At 38.9% G+C, this 15,729-nt stretch overlaps 1 protein-coding gene across 8 annotated transcripts in view; it reads left to right on the top strand.

Annotated features, from left to right (window-relative positions):
• NHSL1 (NHS like 1) overlaps window positions 1-15,729 on the top strand; it is a 170,372-nt gene that overhangs the window by 136,250 nt on the left and 18,393 nt on the right. For 4 of the 8 annotated variants that reach the window (XM_032769880.1, XM_032769871.1, XM_075063985.1 and 1 more), the window contains exons 4-6: window positions 214-285; window positions 6,971-7,163; window positions 13,203-13,334. In XM_032769880.1, coding sequence (XP_032625771.1) covers window positions 214-285; window positions 6,971-7,163; window positions 13,203-13,334 — 397 coding nt within the window. The remainder of the gene's footprint in view (window positions 1-213; window positions 286-6,970; window positions 7,164-13,202; window positions 13,335-15,729) is intronic. The other 4 variants (XM_075063983.1, XM_032769889.1, XM_032769897.1 and 1 more) reach the window with 3 other exon arrangements.

Genomic DNA, 15,729 nt, shown 5'->3' with positions numbered 1-15,729 from the left:
GTTGCAGCGCTGTAAAAGTGCCAATGTAGCCACGCCCTTTGTCTCTGAGATACCACAAGGACTCCTCATTGTTTTTGCTGATTCCCCCTTGCTTTCTGAAAGTGTGTATTATACTATATAATTTAAATATGTTTGTCTTTTTACATGTTTTTTCTCATTCATTCTCTTTTTCACTTATTCTCTTTCTTTCTTTCTTTTTCTCTCACTCAACAGTCTAGTCTGTTAGACTGCATATCTCGGTCTTGCATTAGCACCTGCTGTTCCTTGGTTCCATGGAGCCTCAAGGTACCTAGCCACAATGGAAGCATCCAGCTGTCCTAGTTGCAGCTTGATGTTACTGTAGCATTAGCATATCTGGAATCTTACTGTGCTTTTATTCTTTGTTCCTCACTTGCTGCTGTTTTCTTTGTAAAAACAAACAAAAACAACCACCAACAAAAGTGATGTTAAATCCCCTCATGCCCTTTTTTCCCATTAGCTCAGTTGTCTACAGCTCAGATCCTTTGTTTACTTGATAAACTAACACATTTTCATCGCCTTTGCAAACCTGTTAATGGTCGCTTCTGCGAGGAGCAGTATGTTTTATTTAATGGCTATTTGATAACAATCATCTAGTTCTATTAGTGATCAGAAGCTTTCAAATATTGTGATTTGGACTAGCATGATTTAACAATAAGGAATGCCGATTGCACAGAGTACATGGACTCAGAGATGCATCACACTGTGCCTTTATTTCAACAAACGGGTAGAAAAATGTATTTCCCGCTTGTTAATGGGGAAGAAAATATATATTTGTCACTTTGCTCATGAGAGTTGTTGGTTCTCTTTTCTTTTCAGCATTCTGCAGCAGTTGGGGTCCTTAGAAATCATAGGTGGAAGGAAATTTATTAATAGTATTTACACATGGGAATTGAAATTTGAAGCTGGGATTTTCTAAGGAGTCTCAAAGAACTGGTTGCGTAGCTGCCTTAGGCCCCTTTGAAAACCCTACATTGATGTGAGTTGTGGGAGCTCTGGACTTGCTGAATTGGCTCTTGTAACTATTGATCTTCATTGATGAAATTTCCTTCAGTGTATACAGGCTAAGAGAGGTCTGTACTGCTTTGAGAGCCATAGATCCTGCATTATATTGCTTCCTACTTCTTAATACCCCACGGGTGTGGCAGACTGACAGTTGTGATGATGTTGTGTCTGCATAGCAGAAACAAAATGTCATAAGGAGCACTGTCTAGGAAACGGTAAGACACTGAGGAGATAATGTAGTGAAGAGATTAACAGAAGGGCACTGTCCAAAAGGAAAGCTCATGTGTGTATGTTGGATGGGAGTTTCAAGAGGCCAGAGTGATTTAGAGGCGTAAGTCCTATTGAAAGTTAAGGGATGTATGCCTCTAAATCACTTGGCACGTTTGGAAATCCCACCTATTTTCTTCAAAAGATTGTTCAAATGGTAGAATTTAATACACAGAAATAATTAAAGAAGCACTGTAGCAACAAAGGAAAGAGAAGGAGATAAAGAAGATACTAGAAGACTTGATGGTTTCTTTGTAGCTAAGTCATTTCTACTCGCAAAAAAATCCTCCCTTAACAAGACAGTGAGTGATAAGAGTTCTGGGGCAAAGGATAAGGGGCTGATGAATTAGTCAAGAAAACTGGAGATAAGTCTGTCCAGGTTGTCCATCTTGAGATAAATAATGTAGGAAATACTAACTGTACCTAAAAAGAAGTTCCAGCCACCTTGCCTTACAACAGAGAGGCGGTTAGGTTTCAGATGTTGTTTATAATAGGAAGTGAATGATTGAGATACCAATAGCAAAGTTGGTAAGTGAGACTGAAAATGGTAAATATATAATCAATAATGAGGATTCTCCCAGATTCAGAGGGATTTGAGGATTGCCACTAGTTGGACCAGTAAATGACAAATTTAATGTAATTGAATGCAGATTCATAGTGAAAGCAGCAGTGATCCAAAAAAGATTGGAGTATACACACTAAATGGAGTAGTTACACAAACTGTGGATTGACCAGGAAAGAAATGTAAAGGCCTTTGGTTTGTGTGGTGGGTTTTTTTTTTAATTATTATTATTATTATTATTAATTTTATTATTTTAAACAGAATAGCACTTGAAGCCATTAAATTAGTATTTGCCTGGAGAAGAAACTGCAAACAGGACAATGAGATACATGAATAGAAAGCTATTCTGTTCTTGTCCAAAGCTCTGCATAGACTTTAGTTCTCAGTTTTACTTATTTGTTCAGAGGAGTTTTATTCATAGAAATGGTTGCAGGGTGAATAGACATTTCAAGGTTTTTTTTCTATTGTAAGGGCAAGTTTATATGGGTTTAATTTGTCATCTGAGAAGATAGGACTTCCAGGTGACTTCTAGAAACCTCTGGGGGCAGTCTGTCTCTATTAGGAGATTAAGAGTAAACAGGGAATTTAGGCAGAACATGCTGTGAAATAATCAGCCTAGAGTCAGTTGCTGGTTAAGGTCTTTGAAGCAAATAGTATAAATCTTCTGAGGAAGAGAAACCATTTTATAGGTAACGGGAAAACTGAGGGACAGAATCCCAACAAAATGATGAAGAGTTTAGAGGAAACAGCCTTGCTGAGTCTATTTCCCTGCAGGCTAAATTTTCCAAGGGGGAAGATCTCACTTCAACCTCTGTTTTAGTTGAGACTTTTTTCTACAATGTCCATTGTGCACATCAATGAAAAATTGTATATGGTCCAAGTTCATCATTTGCATGTGCAACGAAAAACTGAGCATTCAAGCAGCAGCTCATGCAAAGATATGTGCCTACAAATTAGAAGCCATTCTTTGAAATTTGGCCCTATTGGTCCAGAATAAAAGCCAGTATGGAGCAGAGAATTTTTACTATTTTAAAATGGGAAAGTTGCTTTGTGATGTTTCAGTAATACTCTGTGTTTATGGCTATACTAATGTGCTATATGGCCATTATAATCTTGTAGTATTGCCCCTTGCACTACCACTGTGATGTAATGTGTCTTATTTGATAAAAGATATTCCTGCAGTTAGAATGTTCACTCATCTAATGACTGTGTGCACTAGCCTAGAAAAGTAGATGACCTTGAAATATTTAAAAGAACCTACTTCCATATTTGGCAAGAAATCTGTATCTCCCATAATCGGCCAATTTAGAGATGAACCATTTCAATGCAAATGGACCCAGGCTGCTGTTTCCCAGCAGGTGATCTGTGCACAGCTTTGTAAATGTCATGCCTTTTCAGTACACTGATGTGGAAAAGTGTAAACAAATAGTACCTACCCACTACCATTGTTAGTATCCTGGGAGCAGGAATAGGAAGAAGGGGAAGTTGTGTGCTTCAAGAAGCCAGTACAATAGGAAAAAATCATCTGTAGTTGGAGCCTGATTTCCCATCCCACCCCCTAAAGCACCAAATTTCCAAAACTCCCTTTTAATGGAAATACAAACGTGTCCTCTAGCTTGAAAGAGCAGTTTCCATCAAAACAGCATTTTAGCTCCAGTTGGCACAAATAGTGCTTTGAATCACTTTTCACAAGGATCTTCACCTGTATATTTGTTTGCTCATTTGGCTGGTCAGTTCATCTCCCCCTACCCCCCCCTCCGCCCCCTTAATTTCTGAATCCTGATTTTTCTGAAAAATATAGGCAGTTGCCCCAGATCTTTGGATAATCTGGATTCCATCACTGTTTTCTCCTTCTAGATGTTTTTGTTGTTTCCCCTCCATCTGATCACTCCACTGTACAACAGCTTCATTTAAAAGAAAAATATTGTCTGTGCCCTGTTTGTCGGAGTAATTTCCTTGAAAGAGAAGGTGAGCTTCTTAACTAAATATCTCTGTCACTTGTCATGCTGGAGCAGCCCCTGGTGATTGCCTGATGACAGCTGAGACCTAGAGCACCACACAGTTTCAATGTGACAGTTATTGATTCTGACAGTATCAAGCAACTAGAGGAAAAGTAGGTTACTAGAGCTTATCACAACACACAAAGGGCGAAACTGTGCTTCCAATATGTCTCTTGGCACATGAACAAAGGAGAGAGAAAAAACTGGTGGGAAATAATGTTACTCACCATCAAACAGATTCTGACTACCCCATTGAAACAAACACACACACACTATTTTTCCTATCTGTTCTGTTGTACTGTAACAATACAGGTTAACACCACTTACAGTTCAGGATCATTTGCCATTGTCATTAGAAACCCATTATACCTCAGCTATATATATATATTTTTTTAACCAAATTTGGCTGAAACATGGAATACAAGCTGCTATTCCTTATGTGATAGTGTTTGTTAGTTTTTCTCCATTGCTTATCTCATGCAGCTTTGTTAAAAGCTTCAGTGGTGGAAAAAAATCTGTTGAGGGTTGAGATTATTTTTTTAAAGCAATTTAGACCTCAGTCCTCTGCATGAAGTGATTCCCATTGGCTTCAGTGGAGCATAGCCACAAGGATCTGCCCATGGAGCTTTGTGCAAGATTGGATCCCTAAACTATACTTAGGCTTTATCTACACTAAGGGGAAAAGTCGATCTAAGCTACGCAATTCGAGTTACGTGAATAGCATAATTCAAATCAATGTCACTTAGATCTACTTACTGCGGTGCCCACACTATGCAACGTCAACAGGAGACGCTGTCCTGTCGACTCCTCTTATTATTCTCAATCAGGTGGAGTACAGGAGTCAATAGGAGAGCAATCGACAATTGATTTAGCGGGTCTTCACTAGACCTGCTAAATCAACTGCCAATGCATCGATTGCCATAGCGTCAATCTGGTAAGTGTAGACAAGCCCTTAATGAACTTAAGACTGTTGATATTTGGCCCCTCTAAAATATGAATGGAAGTGTCCATAGATGAGATAATACACCGGGATCATCAATATAGTATTCAATAGAGAAATATAAAGAAAATCCTACACTTCAAAGCATATTCCCATTATACCTCAGCTATATATATATATTTTTAACCAAATTTGGCTGAAGCATATTCCCATGTCATGGAAATACAGTATTATTACTGTCATTTATCATTATACTAGGCACTGTACAAACAAATCATAAAAAGGTGGCCCCTGCCCCAAAGGGCGTACAGTCTAGATGGTGGTGGGGAATCGGATACAGCAAACGGTGAGAGTACAACATGACAGTGAGATGATTGTGATCCATGTATTAAGCAGTACAACAGCTGCCTACAACATTTTTATACTACTGTACTTTTTAGAAAAATTGAGTACAATTTTTTAAATCTCTGTAAAATATATCTATAGTACAGACATCTCCCCAGATCCTCAGCCCCTGGCCCATAAGTAGATGCTGCAAAGCACCTGCAGAGGGTCTCGGATTCCACCTCCATATATGACAGTCAAGCTATGAGGAATGAATGATAGCAGTGATTGGGTACCTCATTGAAGAGCGAGTTTTTGATAATGCCTCCCTAAGAGGTTGTTCTTACCTGGCAGAATGACGAAGGTACTGAATTGGTGCACACCATCCCAGGTTGAATGTTCTGAAACACAGATGTCAGTAGAAATGTAAGATGAAGCATCTTGGAGCATGGTTGTCAGAGAGAGGGAAGATCCATCAACACCACAGCTTCTCCTAACACTTACAAAATGTTTTGTTTTTCTTTCTAAACAAGGACTTTTCTCCAGTTCTCTACCCTTCCTTGCCACTGGAGTTGGCTACGATAGCCTCCCTGGCTCCAGGGAAGAGAGCTGAGAATTTATGACGGATTGTTCAGGGATTTTGACCCTCACCTCCAAGCCCATGGATGTGCACAGCGCCCTCTGTTCTGCATATGTACTGGATCCAACTGTCCTTGGAATTAGTCTGACTGATGCCATCAGTATATTCACATCAGAAAGGGGTTACGTTCCTCCCCTCTCCACCACCCGTGACCCCAGAATTTGGCTCATGTAGTATAATAAATGATAGTTCCACTAAACAAATGTCACTCAGCCGAAAGCCTTTTTTGGCACAGTAATTTTAGGTAGTGAAAATACTGTGCGAGCTTTGTTGGTTCCCGCCCACCTCCCCCAGATAGCAGCATGGACACGAAGCATAATACTTTAATAAGGAATGACTTTATAAGGTATGCAAATCCTATGATAGTGTGGTGGTAATTAGATTTCCTAGTAAAATTCAACAGTGGTTAACTTAATTGTTTTTGTTCCTTGGTATTATTAATGGATACCCTTTTCCTCATCACTGAGGTGGGTCAAGGTTTCTCTCCTGTGCTTTATTTTAGTTCTTTGCTTCACTGAGCTTAAAAACTGTCTCTTCAGAACAGACTTCTTGCTAAAACTGTGCACATCACAACTAGGTAAACAGGTGCTCAGTTCTGATGTCCCTTGCTAGCACATTGCTGAGAGAGGCATACAAGGAGGCAAACATGGAAGTTAACTAATCTGATAGTGCATAATGCAGTTGTTCCCGGAATAACAACTCAAAATCAGCAAAGAGTCTTGTGGCATCTTATAGACTAACAGATATTGGAGCATGAGCTTTTGTGGGTGAATACCCGCTTCGTCGGATGCATGTACATATACTTCTGTTAGTCTATAAGGTGCCACAGGACTCTTTGCTGCTTTTACAGATCCAGACTAACATGGCTACTCCTCTGATACTTAACTGCAAAATGGAATACAGTTAATAAATAACTTTATCATTTGCCATGCTCAAGATCATTTTTCATGCTACTTTAACATATACTCTTGAATCTGAGCAGTTTTGTTGGACAAATAACAAGTTTTCATTAAAAAAAATCATACTTTTTATGGGCAGGCTATGATATCCTTATTCTTTCTGAGTAGTATCTCGCTCCACGAGTAGTCCTGCTGGCTGCAGTGAGGCTGCTTGCAGTGTCAAGTACTGTTCGTTGTCAGTAAGGCTATCACAATTTGGCCTGACATTTTTTTCTTATAAGAAATTCATATTGTTGTGTGTGTTTCTTTTTGTAGTGCTCAGTCCCTTCTCCAGAAGAGGAAAAGCTTATTAGCATCAAGAGAGCTAGAACACCAGTTTCAAATGAATGTTCTGATATCGACACCCAAACTAACTGGACCAAGTCACTTCCATTGCCAACACCAGAGGAGAAAATGCGACAGCAAGCACAAGCGGTCCAAACAGATGTGGTTCCTATTAATGTAACTGGTAGGCTTTTAATTTCAGTGGTGTTTAGAATGCCTGGGGCGGGGAAGAACCCTAGTCAATTTTTGTTTCATTATTTGTTACCTGAAGCACATGATTTAGTTACATCACCTGAAATAAATACTAGTTATTGCACCTTTGTTTCTAAACAGTGGTTTGTGAACCCTTGTCAGACATTTAATTTAATGCAGGAAACCAAGAGCATGGTCTTGAAACAGAATAAAAATTGATGATATCTAATGGGAAAATTGATATCAGTTACATTTGGCAATGATTTTCAGGATTTTATCTTAAGAATTTATGGAAAGGAAGTTATCAAAAGATTTCTGTCCCCAAAGAGGGGGAGGCTTCAACATTTGGAATATATATAAAATATATATAAAATATATATAAAAACCTTTTATTATTGATGGCAAGAGGCTTACAGGGAAAGAATATGGGTGAAGATATAAAAAGAGTTGTTGGGCTGCTTATATTTATGGCTCTTGGGAGGAAATTTCCCTTTGTATATATGTATTCCATATTTCTGTAGATCAGTAATATATTGACCCTAAATGTAAAAAATGTTGTAGGTGATTTTAGCTACATAGTTCCCATTTAAGACTATGGAAGTTAGGCTGCTGAAAACCAGCTAAACCCAGAAAAGTTTTTGGTGTATCCCAAATTAGAACTTTCATGAAAGATTAAATCATCACTTAATTTTTCCTTGTGTCTGAATATTATAAAGATTGTGTATTATAGGTTGTTCAGTATGTGTGTTTATGTTTAGATGCCAGAAACAGGAAGATATTCAGTATCTGACTTATTTCAAACCTCACATGGCTTCCATTTGACTTCAAGCTTACCATTATATTGTAATCAACAGCATGTGATATTTGATTTTGTTTAATAATTTATTAAGACGGGTTGTTCACCTCTCCTGTTTGATTACTAATAACTATTTAGTACACATCCTTTTTATTAATATCATTTTGTGAAAGAACCACATAGAATTAATGCTGAATGTTTCCATTGGTGAAATTTTACAATTTTGTACAACTTCAGGCCAATAATGAACACTACAAAGAAATCTGCAAATCAAGAGAAAATGTCATGGACATTAAAAGAAGACACCAGAAAATAATGAAATGTTTCTAATTAACAGCACAAACAAATACAACACTAAAGTAGTGCAGACCAATTGGCATTATCTTGGAAATATAGGATACACAGGTGCAGAAGGTGGTGGTATGGGAACAGTGGATTATCTGCCATAATCAATAAGTCTGAGCATGGCTTAGATATTGTGACAGCAGGAGCACAACATACTTATAAATTGAGTAATCTGCAGTTCACAGTAATGACCTCTGTGTACTGCAAATGTACAGTGGAGACAAACAGATGGAAAGAAGGGGGTGGGGAAGAATAAAAAGATAAGAGATCAAGTAACTACCATGGGTTTAATTTAGCTATACAGTATTGGAAATGTTAATGAATCTGTACAAATTGTCCTTGTAATTTTATCAAGTTGTATAACAAACAGTGCTTTCTTTGAAGTGCTTGTTTTGCACTCTATCCCTTTTATATAAGTGAAGTAAGGGGCTATGAAAGTGATTAGAGGAAAGCAAAATTATTGTTAGGTATGTAAACTACTCTACATGAACCATAAGTTTTCCTGGTCTCTGAAATTATTACTGTGCTACTTAAAAAATGAGTGCCGTAATAAAGGGGATCTATCCTTTGCTGCAGTCTAATGCAGGTTTCAAAAAATTCATTTTTTCCCCCAGCAAAACTTTGTTTTATAAATTTCCTGTGTTAAATTTACTTATATAGGGGAGGAAAAAAAATGCAGAATGAAAACTTTGTTCTGTGCCACTCTTTAAGCCCTGCTGTGCAACATACATAGCAGCTTTTGTTCCTTTGCTTGCTCTTTTTTAATAACTTGTGACTCTTATGTTGTTTGCACAGAAATGAGACAGAAATCCCTATTCATTACTATTTGACTGAAATAAAATATTAACCCAAGAAGTAGCTTTTGAAAATTGAAAGCATTTTTGAAAGTGCATTAATAATGAATAAGCTACAAGGCCTCTTACTGGAGTGTGCACCACATGGCGGTGTTCTGGCAGTTTAGTTCTTCAGTGGGACAGATTGCAATTAACACATTAGTATTACAAATCTGGTGGCTGGTCTGAAGATGCGTGGTTACTGCATTAGGCTGAGAAGCTGCTGACTAGACATCGAGGTTTGGAAATGGATTCTGTCTTTAGGATAAATGGGCGGAGCTTGTTCCGCAAGTGATTTTGCTCCATTTTTTAGTGATGGAGTGGTGGCCAGCAAGTGCTTTTACAGCAAGTTCTACATTTTAATCAAGAGACATATAGTAGTATCTGCTGCAGTGAGTTTTCTAGGACTATTTTCCAGCTGTAAAAGTATCGGTGGTGATGGGTAGGATAGGCAAGGGGGAAAATGAAAAGCAAAGGTTTGATTCTGCAAAGCAGCTAAGCATGCGCTTAGGTCCTGTTGACCTTGTGTCCCATGAATTAACAAGTAAGACACATAGACTCAGTGAGGACATCAAAGGACATTTATTTTAAACCATTAGGAACAAAAATGAATATTTTTAGATATTTTTATTAGACCCTGACAAATTTGTATTTTAGCCTCAAACAGTGATCAAAATAAGACTGAAAGATCCTGATTTCATTAATTTAACTTAGGCCTTGTCTACACTACAGGGAAAATTCAATTTAAACTACTCAATTTGAGTTACGTTGAATAGCGTAACTCAAATCGATGTAGCTTAGATCTACTTACCACGGGGTCCACACTATGTGATGTCAATAGGAGACGCTCTCCCGTCGACTCCCCCTACTCTTCTCAATCCAGTGGAGTACAGGAATCGACAGGAGAGTGATCTGTGGTCAATGCATCGATCGCCGCTCGTCGATCCCCCGGTAAGTGTAGACAAGTCCTTGGTTTGTTAATGTGGCCTCTTTGTCCTTAACATTCTTCATCCATACAAATCAGTATAAATTTGGGCCTTATCTTACTGCCTTTACTTACATGAATAGTCCCATTTAAACCAAAGACTGATTGCATGAGTAATGGTTGTGGGATTGGATCCATAATTAACATAGTGACTTTCATGTGTTCCATAATCCATACTGCAAAATCAAAAGCAGAATAAGGCAAACGAGGATGGAGTGGCAGTGTTAATCAACAGAGGATTTCTTTGTCTGAATTCTCTTAAATTCCAATTAAAATTGTATTTTATTCTGGAGGATTTATGATTATATTTTTTTTGTTTTGCATTCTAATTTCCTCAGAAGCCACTGTCTTGTGTGCAATTGTTTTGTTTTTTAAATGGAAGAAGAAATTTTTGAAGAAACAAAAAAAACTCTGCTATTGATAGTTCCATCCAGCTCTTTGGACCTATCATAATGTGGGTAGAAGTATTAGTTGTTCATCTGAAGGCTGGATTAACAAATGATCCTGAACCTTCAAGCAATAAGAGTCCCAGCATCTCATAACATTTAGGGTATGTCTACACTGGAATAAAAGACCCATAGCACAGCCGTGGCTGGTATAGGTGCTGAGTTTCTAATCTGCTGGGGGGGTGCCCCCCGGCTCCGCCCAGGCCCAGCCCCTACTCCGCCCCATCCCGCCTCTTCCCCGCCCAGTTCCACCCTGTCCCCCGAGCGTACTGCGCCCTCGCACCTCATCTCCAGCACCTGACGCTGCAAAACAGCTGATCCATGGCAGGTGGTAAGTGTTGGGAGGGAGGGGGAGGTGCTGATGGGCAGAGCCCACCAGCGGGCAGAAGGCACTGGGAGAAGGGGCAGGTTCTGGTAGGGGGGCTGCCACAGCCACCGCAGAGTTGGTGCCTATGATGACTGGCCTGGGTCAGCTGACTCAGGCTCATGGGGCTCTGGTTGTGGGGCTGTAAAACTACTGTGTAGATGTTTGGGCTCAGGCTGGAGCCTGGGCTCTGGGACCCACCTTCCTGACAGGGTCCCAGAGCTTGGTCTCCAGCCTGAGCCCAGACATCTTTACAGCAATTTTGCAGCCCCAGCCCGCTGACCGAGGGCAGCCTCAGATGTGTGTTTGCTTGTATAGACATGTCTGCAGGGTTTGTCTATGCTCCAGTCAGGACAGGAGATTGCCATACATGAGCTAGCTTGCTAAAAATAGCAGTGTTGCCATGGTGGCATGAGCTAGCCACTCATCAAGCCTGCCCAGGACTTGTGTATGTCCTTGAGTGGCTAATCCATGCTGCCTTGGCTACCCTGGTATTTTTAATGAGGTAGCTTGGGTATGCCTATATGTGCTGTTATAACACCACCTCATTGGAGTGTACACATACCATTAGACTAGTAGTAGTGTCATCTAAAAATAGACATTCTGCCACAATGTTTTGGGGCCTCTCTATCATAGATCCTGGGGAATGCCCCTTACTTAAAATATGACCGTATTTAAAGCCATATTTACCCCTACTTAAATATGGTCTTACTTTTTAATTAGTAGAACCCTGAAAATTGAGATGAAATCGATGAACTGTTACAGTTGCAAAGCTTTTGGTTAGCAAGAATGCTATACGTTGGGACACAACGATCCATTAACATTTAGTCATAACCTTTGTATATGATGAATGGAACTGCTACAGATATTAGTCCTGTGTTTTCAGGTGTCTGCACACAATCTTTTGAAATGTAAAGTGTTGCAGAAATTGTGGTTTTTTCCACGCTATCTGTATGACACACAATGATGTGAAGGAAACCAGGAGAAAGATGTATGAGAAGTACATTAGCTACTGTGAACGTGCAGTAGTCACTTTTCTGAGGTACATAATTTGGCCATTGATTTTTTTAAATTACTAAAGAAAAACTTAGAAGGCAGCAAGAGAATACACATGCTCAAGTGTGTACAGCATCTCAGTTTTTAAAACTCTGCCCCCAAATTAGGGCAGATTTAAAAGTGCTTAAACTCATCCAAAGTGAATTTGTATTTTAAAAATTGTGTTTTTTAAATTAAAAAAAACAGAGTTTGAGCACTGTGATCTAATTTTAGGGGAGGAAATTAACTTGGCTGATAATTCAGAAGCCATGTTTGATCTTAGTGGGAATTAAAATGGCCAAGTTGTGAACCCCTAAAAAGTGAGTTTCGAAAGAAAATCTGTTCAACCTTAACTGGAGGGGTGCTGCTGCTGGGTCCCATTATGATACAGTACATGGTCACTATAAGGCTTTCTTCAGTAATGCACTTTGATAGACACAAGTTCTTCGTTCTGAATGTTCCATTTATAAAGGTTTGATAGTAACCAATATTATAGTTTATTAATACTTTTGGCCTTTTACTTATGGAGATTTGGGATTGAAATATAGCTGAGATCACAAGGAAAATTAGTTTGGTCTCACCTTAGTCACCAATGGACATTTACCCACATCATGAAATAACTATACAAATTGGATACCGTTGCTTTGGCAATATTTGCTATAGAATCATAGAATATCAGGGTTGGAAGGGACCTCAGGAGATCATCTAGTCCCACCCCCTGCTCAAAGCAGGACCAATCCCTAACTAAATCATGCTCCGAATGCTCAGACTGAAAAAAAAATATTACAGGTCAAAGTTTAGATGCGTTAGTGAAGCTGCATGAGGAAGCTAGCATTAGTCCTGCCATCACACAGTCTGTTCCTAAATGAACAGAGTTAGTCTTTCATTTTCAGGGAGCAATCAAATTTGCTATCTCCCTCCCAAAAAAACAAACAAACAAAACCTGATGACTTTAGTGGAATGGCACTTGCTTCAGTCAGATTTGAATTAGGTTTAAGGAGTCAAAATATCATACACTGTGTACCTTTCTGTAATGTATATGTTCCTCAAGCCTTATGGTGACGATATGCTGTATCTTTTCCTTCAGTGTATACCCTCACTGTAGAGCTGAGCTAACATCATTTATTAATGCCTTTTTTTCATTTCTACAATGAGCTAGTGGAAGAAAGTGCATGATGTCAGCGTGCTTGAAAGTAATGTTGCTTTGCTTGTTCTACTACGCATTAGGGGAGAATTTCGACCGCCAAGCCAGCATTCGGCGGTCTCTAATTTACACAGACACTGTGGTAAGACGGCCGAAGAAAGTCAAAAGGAGAAAGACTATTACAGGAGTCCCTGACAACATACAAAAGGAGCTAGGTATGGCTCATCAGAACTGTATTCCGTCACTATTCATCTTCACTGCTTACCATTACTTGACTAATAACATTTACCAGTGCTCATGAAGCCAATACAGTCTGATAGCCTATTAAAGTTCCAAATAAATGTATGCCCTATTGCAAAAGCATGTTAATTCAAGCCAAATAATTTGTGCTGGAAATTAAAGCTCTTTGTTTGCTGATTTCAGTCAATTGAGGGGAACACATTATTTGAAAAAGTTGTATACTGGGACAATAGAAATCTGCAGAGATGTAAAATCCATGCATTTAGAATCTTCCTACAGATTTTGGCCAATGCTCCAGAATATAAGTAACTATTTAAATAAAAATGAAGTGTTTAGGTATTTTACTTGTGAAGAATGCATTACCAGTGTCAATCAATTAATAGTTGTCTTACTGGATCTGCTGCCTCTCACACTGAAACAAAACTACCCAAAGAGTCATCCACTTCTTCTAGTGTAGTTCAGACCTAATTGTGACCTCTTAAATGCCAGCATTGTTAACTATCTCATTGATCATGCTTGACATAGACTAGACATCTAGTAGTAGATTAACTAGATGTTTAATGAGAACACTTCAATGTCCTGATGTTCAATTCTTTTGCATGATCCAGAGGAACAATTTTCTAGTCAGTGGCAACCACCCTACTTAGGGTTGTGATCTTTTTCAGATTTAATAAATTAGGGATGTTTGAAGGTGGTGATGCTCTGGGTTTTGGCAAACCCTTTTAAACTTTTTTTAAAGGCTTATAAAACTAGTCTGAGTAAACAAATCTTTATTTTCCCAGTCATTTAAATCCATGCTTTTTCGTGTTTTAAAGAGAATTGAGTTTTCTAAATCATAATTTTTTAGCCAAAGGGACTCCAGGAATTCTATATTAAAGTTATAAGAATTTCCAAAAAATGGAGGTAGTGCAAGCTGGGTGCCATACATATGGTAAAATCTCATGTGTTGATTCTTCCTTTAGATTTACGCCCTCATGCATTTTTCCACCCATTTTTTTCCCATTTTTTCCTCATTCTTCCATTTTTTCCCCACTCCATTTTTCAGTCTCCCAAGCAGAACACAAAACTTACGATGTTTGAGACTGAGTAGGTTTGAAATTAGGCAAAGCAAGCTCACCTGTCCCAATTTCTGACATAAGACGGGTCAGGCTTATAGAATACTTGAATGGGAGACCTACAGAGAAACCCAGGTGCGGTACAAAGTGGTGCTATAAATAGAGCTGTTCCCTCAAAATCCATGATGAAACAATGTCCCAATATGGGAATCTCACTTTTCGTTTTGCTACCAACCAAGATTTACACAGCATAACACCATATTGAATCTTCACATGGCAACTTTATATTACAACAGCTTTTGATGTTGTGATGAAATGACATAGTTTTCTACCTATAATGATTTTGAGATTCTTTTAATGTCCTGAATGCTAGGCTTGTAGGATGCAAACCAGACCTGGAAAAGTTGGATTTGTGAATTCTGAAATGAGTGGCAACCCAATTAGGAAGCACTGTGTGGAGGATGTGGTCTTTTGCATATCATGTAAAACCAAAACTCTGGATATGTGTGCACATTTTATGCATTTATTTTTACTATCTAAAATAATTATCATTTACTATCTGAAATAAATAGATAGCATCTGTACTATGCAGAAATCTTCCACAAGTGTCTTAAACAAAGGTTGCCTTTTGCTGGTTCTACTTTTAAAAATGAGACCACAGATTTTGTGGGCCTGATTCTTTGTTCTTATGTTTCTGTGATGTGCTGAACACAGAAACAGAGGAGGCAGGAGTAAAAGGTGACTTTAAATCCCCTTTCACTCCCTGCATTTTCTCAGGCTGTCTGGAAATTTGTTTGGCCCCTTGCTTAAGCTATAGTAACTTCTGGGCTGCTAATCTATGCTCTGGCTGACAGCTTCTTATGGACTGTCTGCTATGTCAGGATAGGCAGAGCACAGCCACAGCTCTTGTGCTGGGAGCTCTTATATTAGCTTCACAGAGCCATTGTGGCAGTTCTGCACCGCATAGGGAGCAAATTTACACTAAGGGGATTCCCTTGGAGCTATTGTTGCCCCCTTAATGCCTAGCATGTATACAATTTTAACAGTAAATATCAAAACACTTTTTTCTAAGTAGGTCAGTATCATTATCCCCATTTTGCAGATGGGGAAACTAAGGCACAGAGAGGTGAAGTGACTTGCCCAAGGTCACCCAGCAGTAAGAGTTGAGAAAAGAACCCAGGTTCCCTGAGTGCCATTCCGGTGCTCTGTCCATTAGGCCACACTGCTTCCTTGCAATATATGCATGTAATCCATTCTGTTTCCCTAACCCTATCTCAAAGCAAACTTCTTGTTAAACATGCCACAGCTCATTTTG

This window comes from Chelonoidis abingdonii, chromosome 3 (assembly GCF_003597395.2).
Source record: "Chelonoidis abingdonii isolate Lonesome George chromosome 3, CheloAbing_2.0, whole genome shotgun sequence".
In the NCBI taxonomy this organism is placed as follows: domain Eukaryota; kingdom Metazoa; phylum Chordata; order Testudines; family Testudinidae; genus Chelonoidis; species Chelonoidis abingdonii.
Note: the sequence above shows the minus strand (reverse complement) of the source record. Positions and strands in the feature narration are given on the sequence as shown.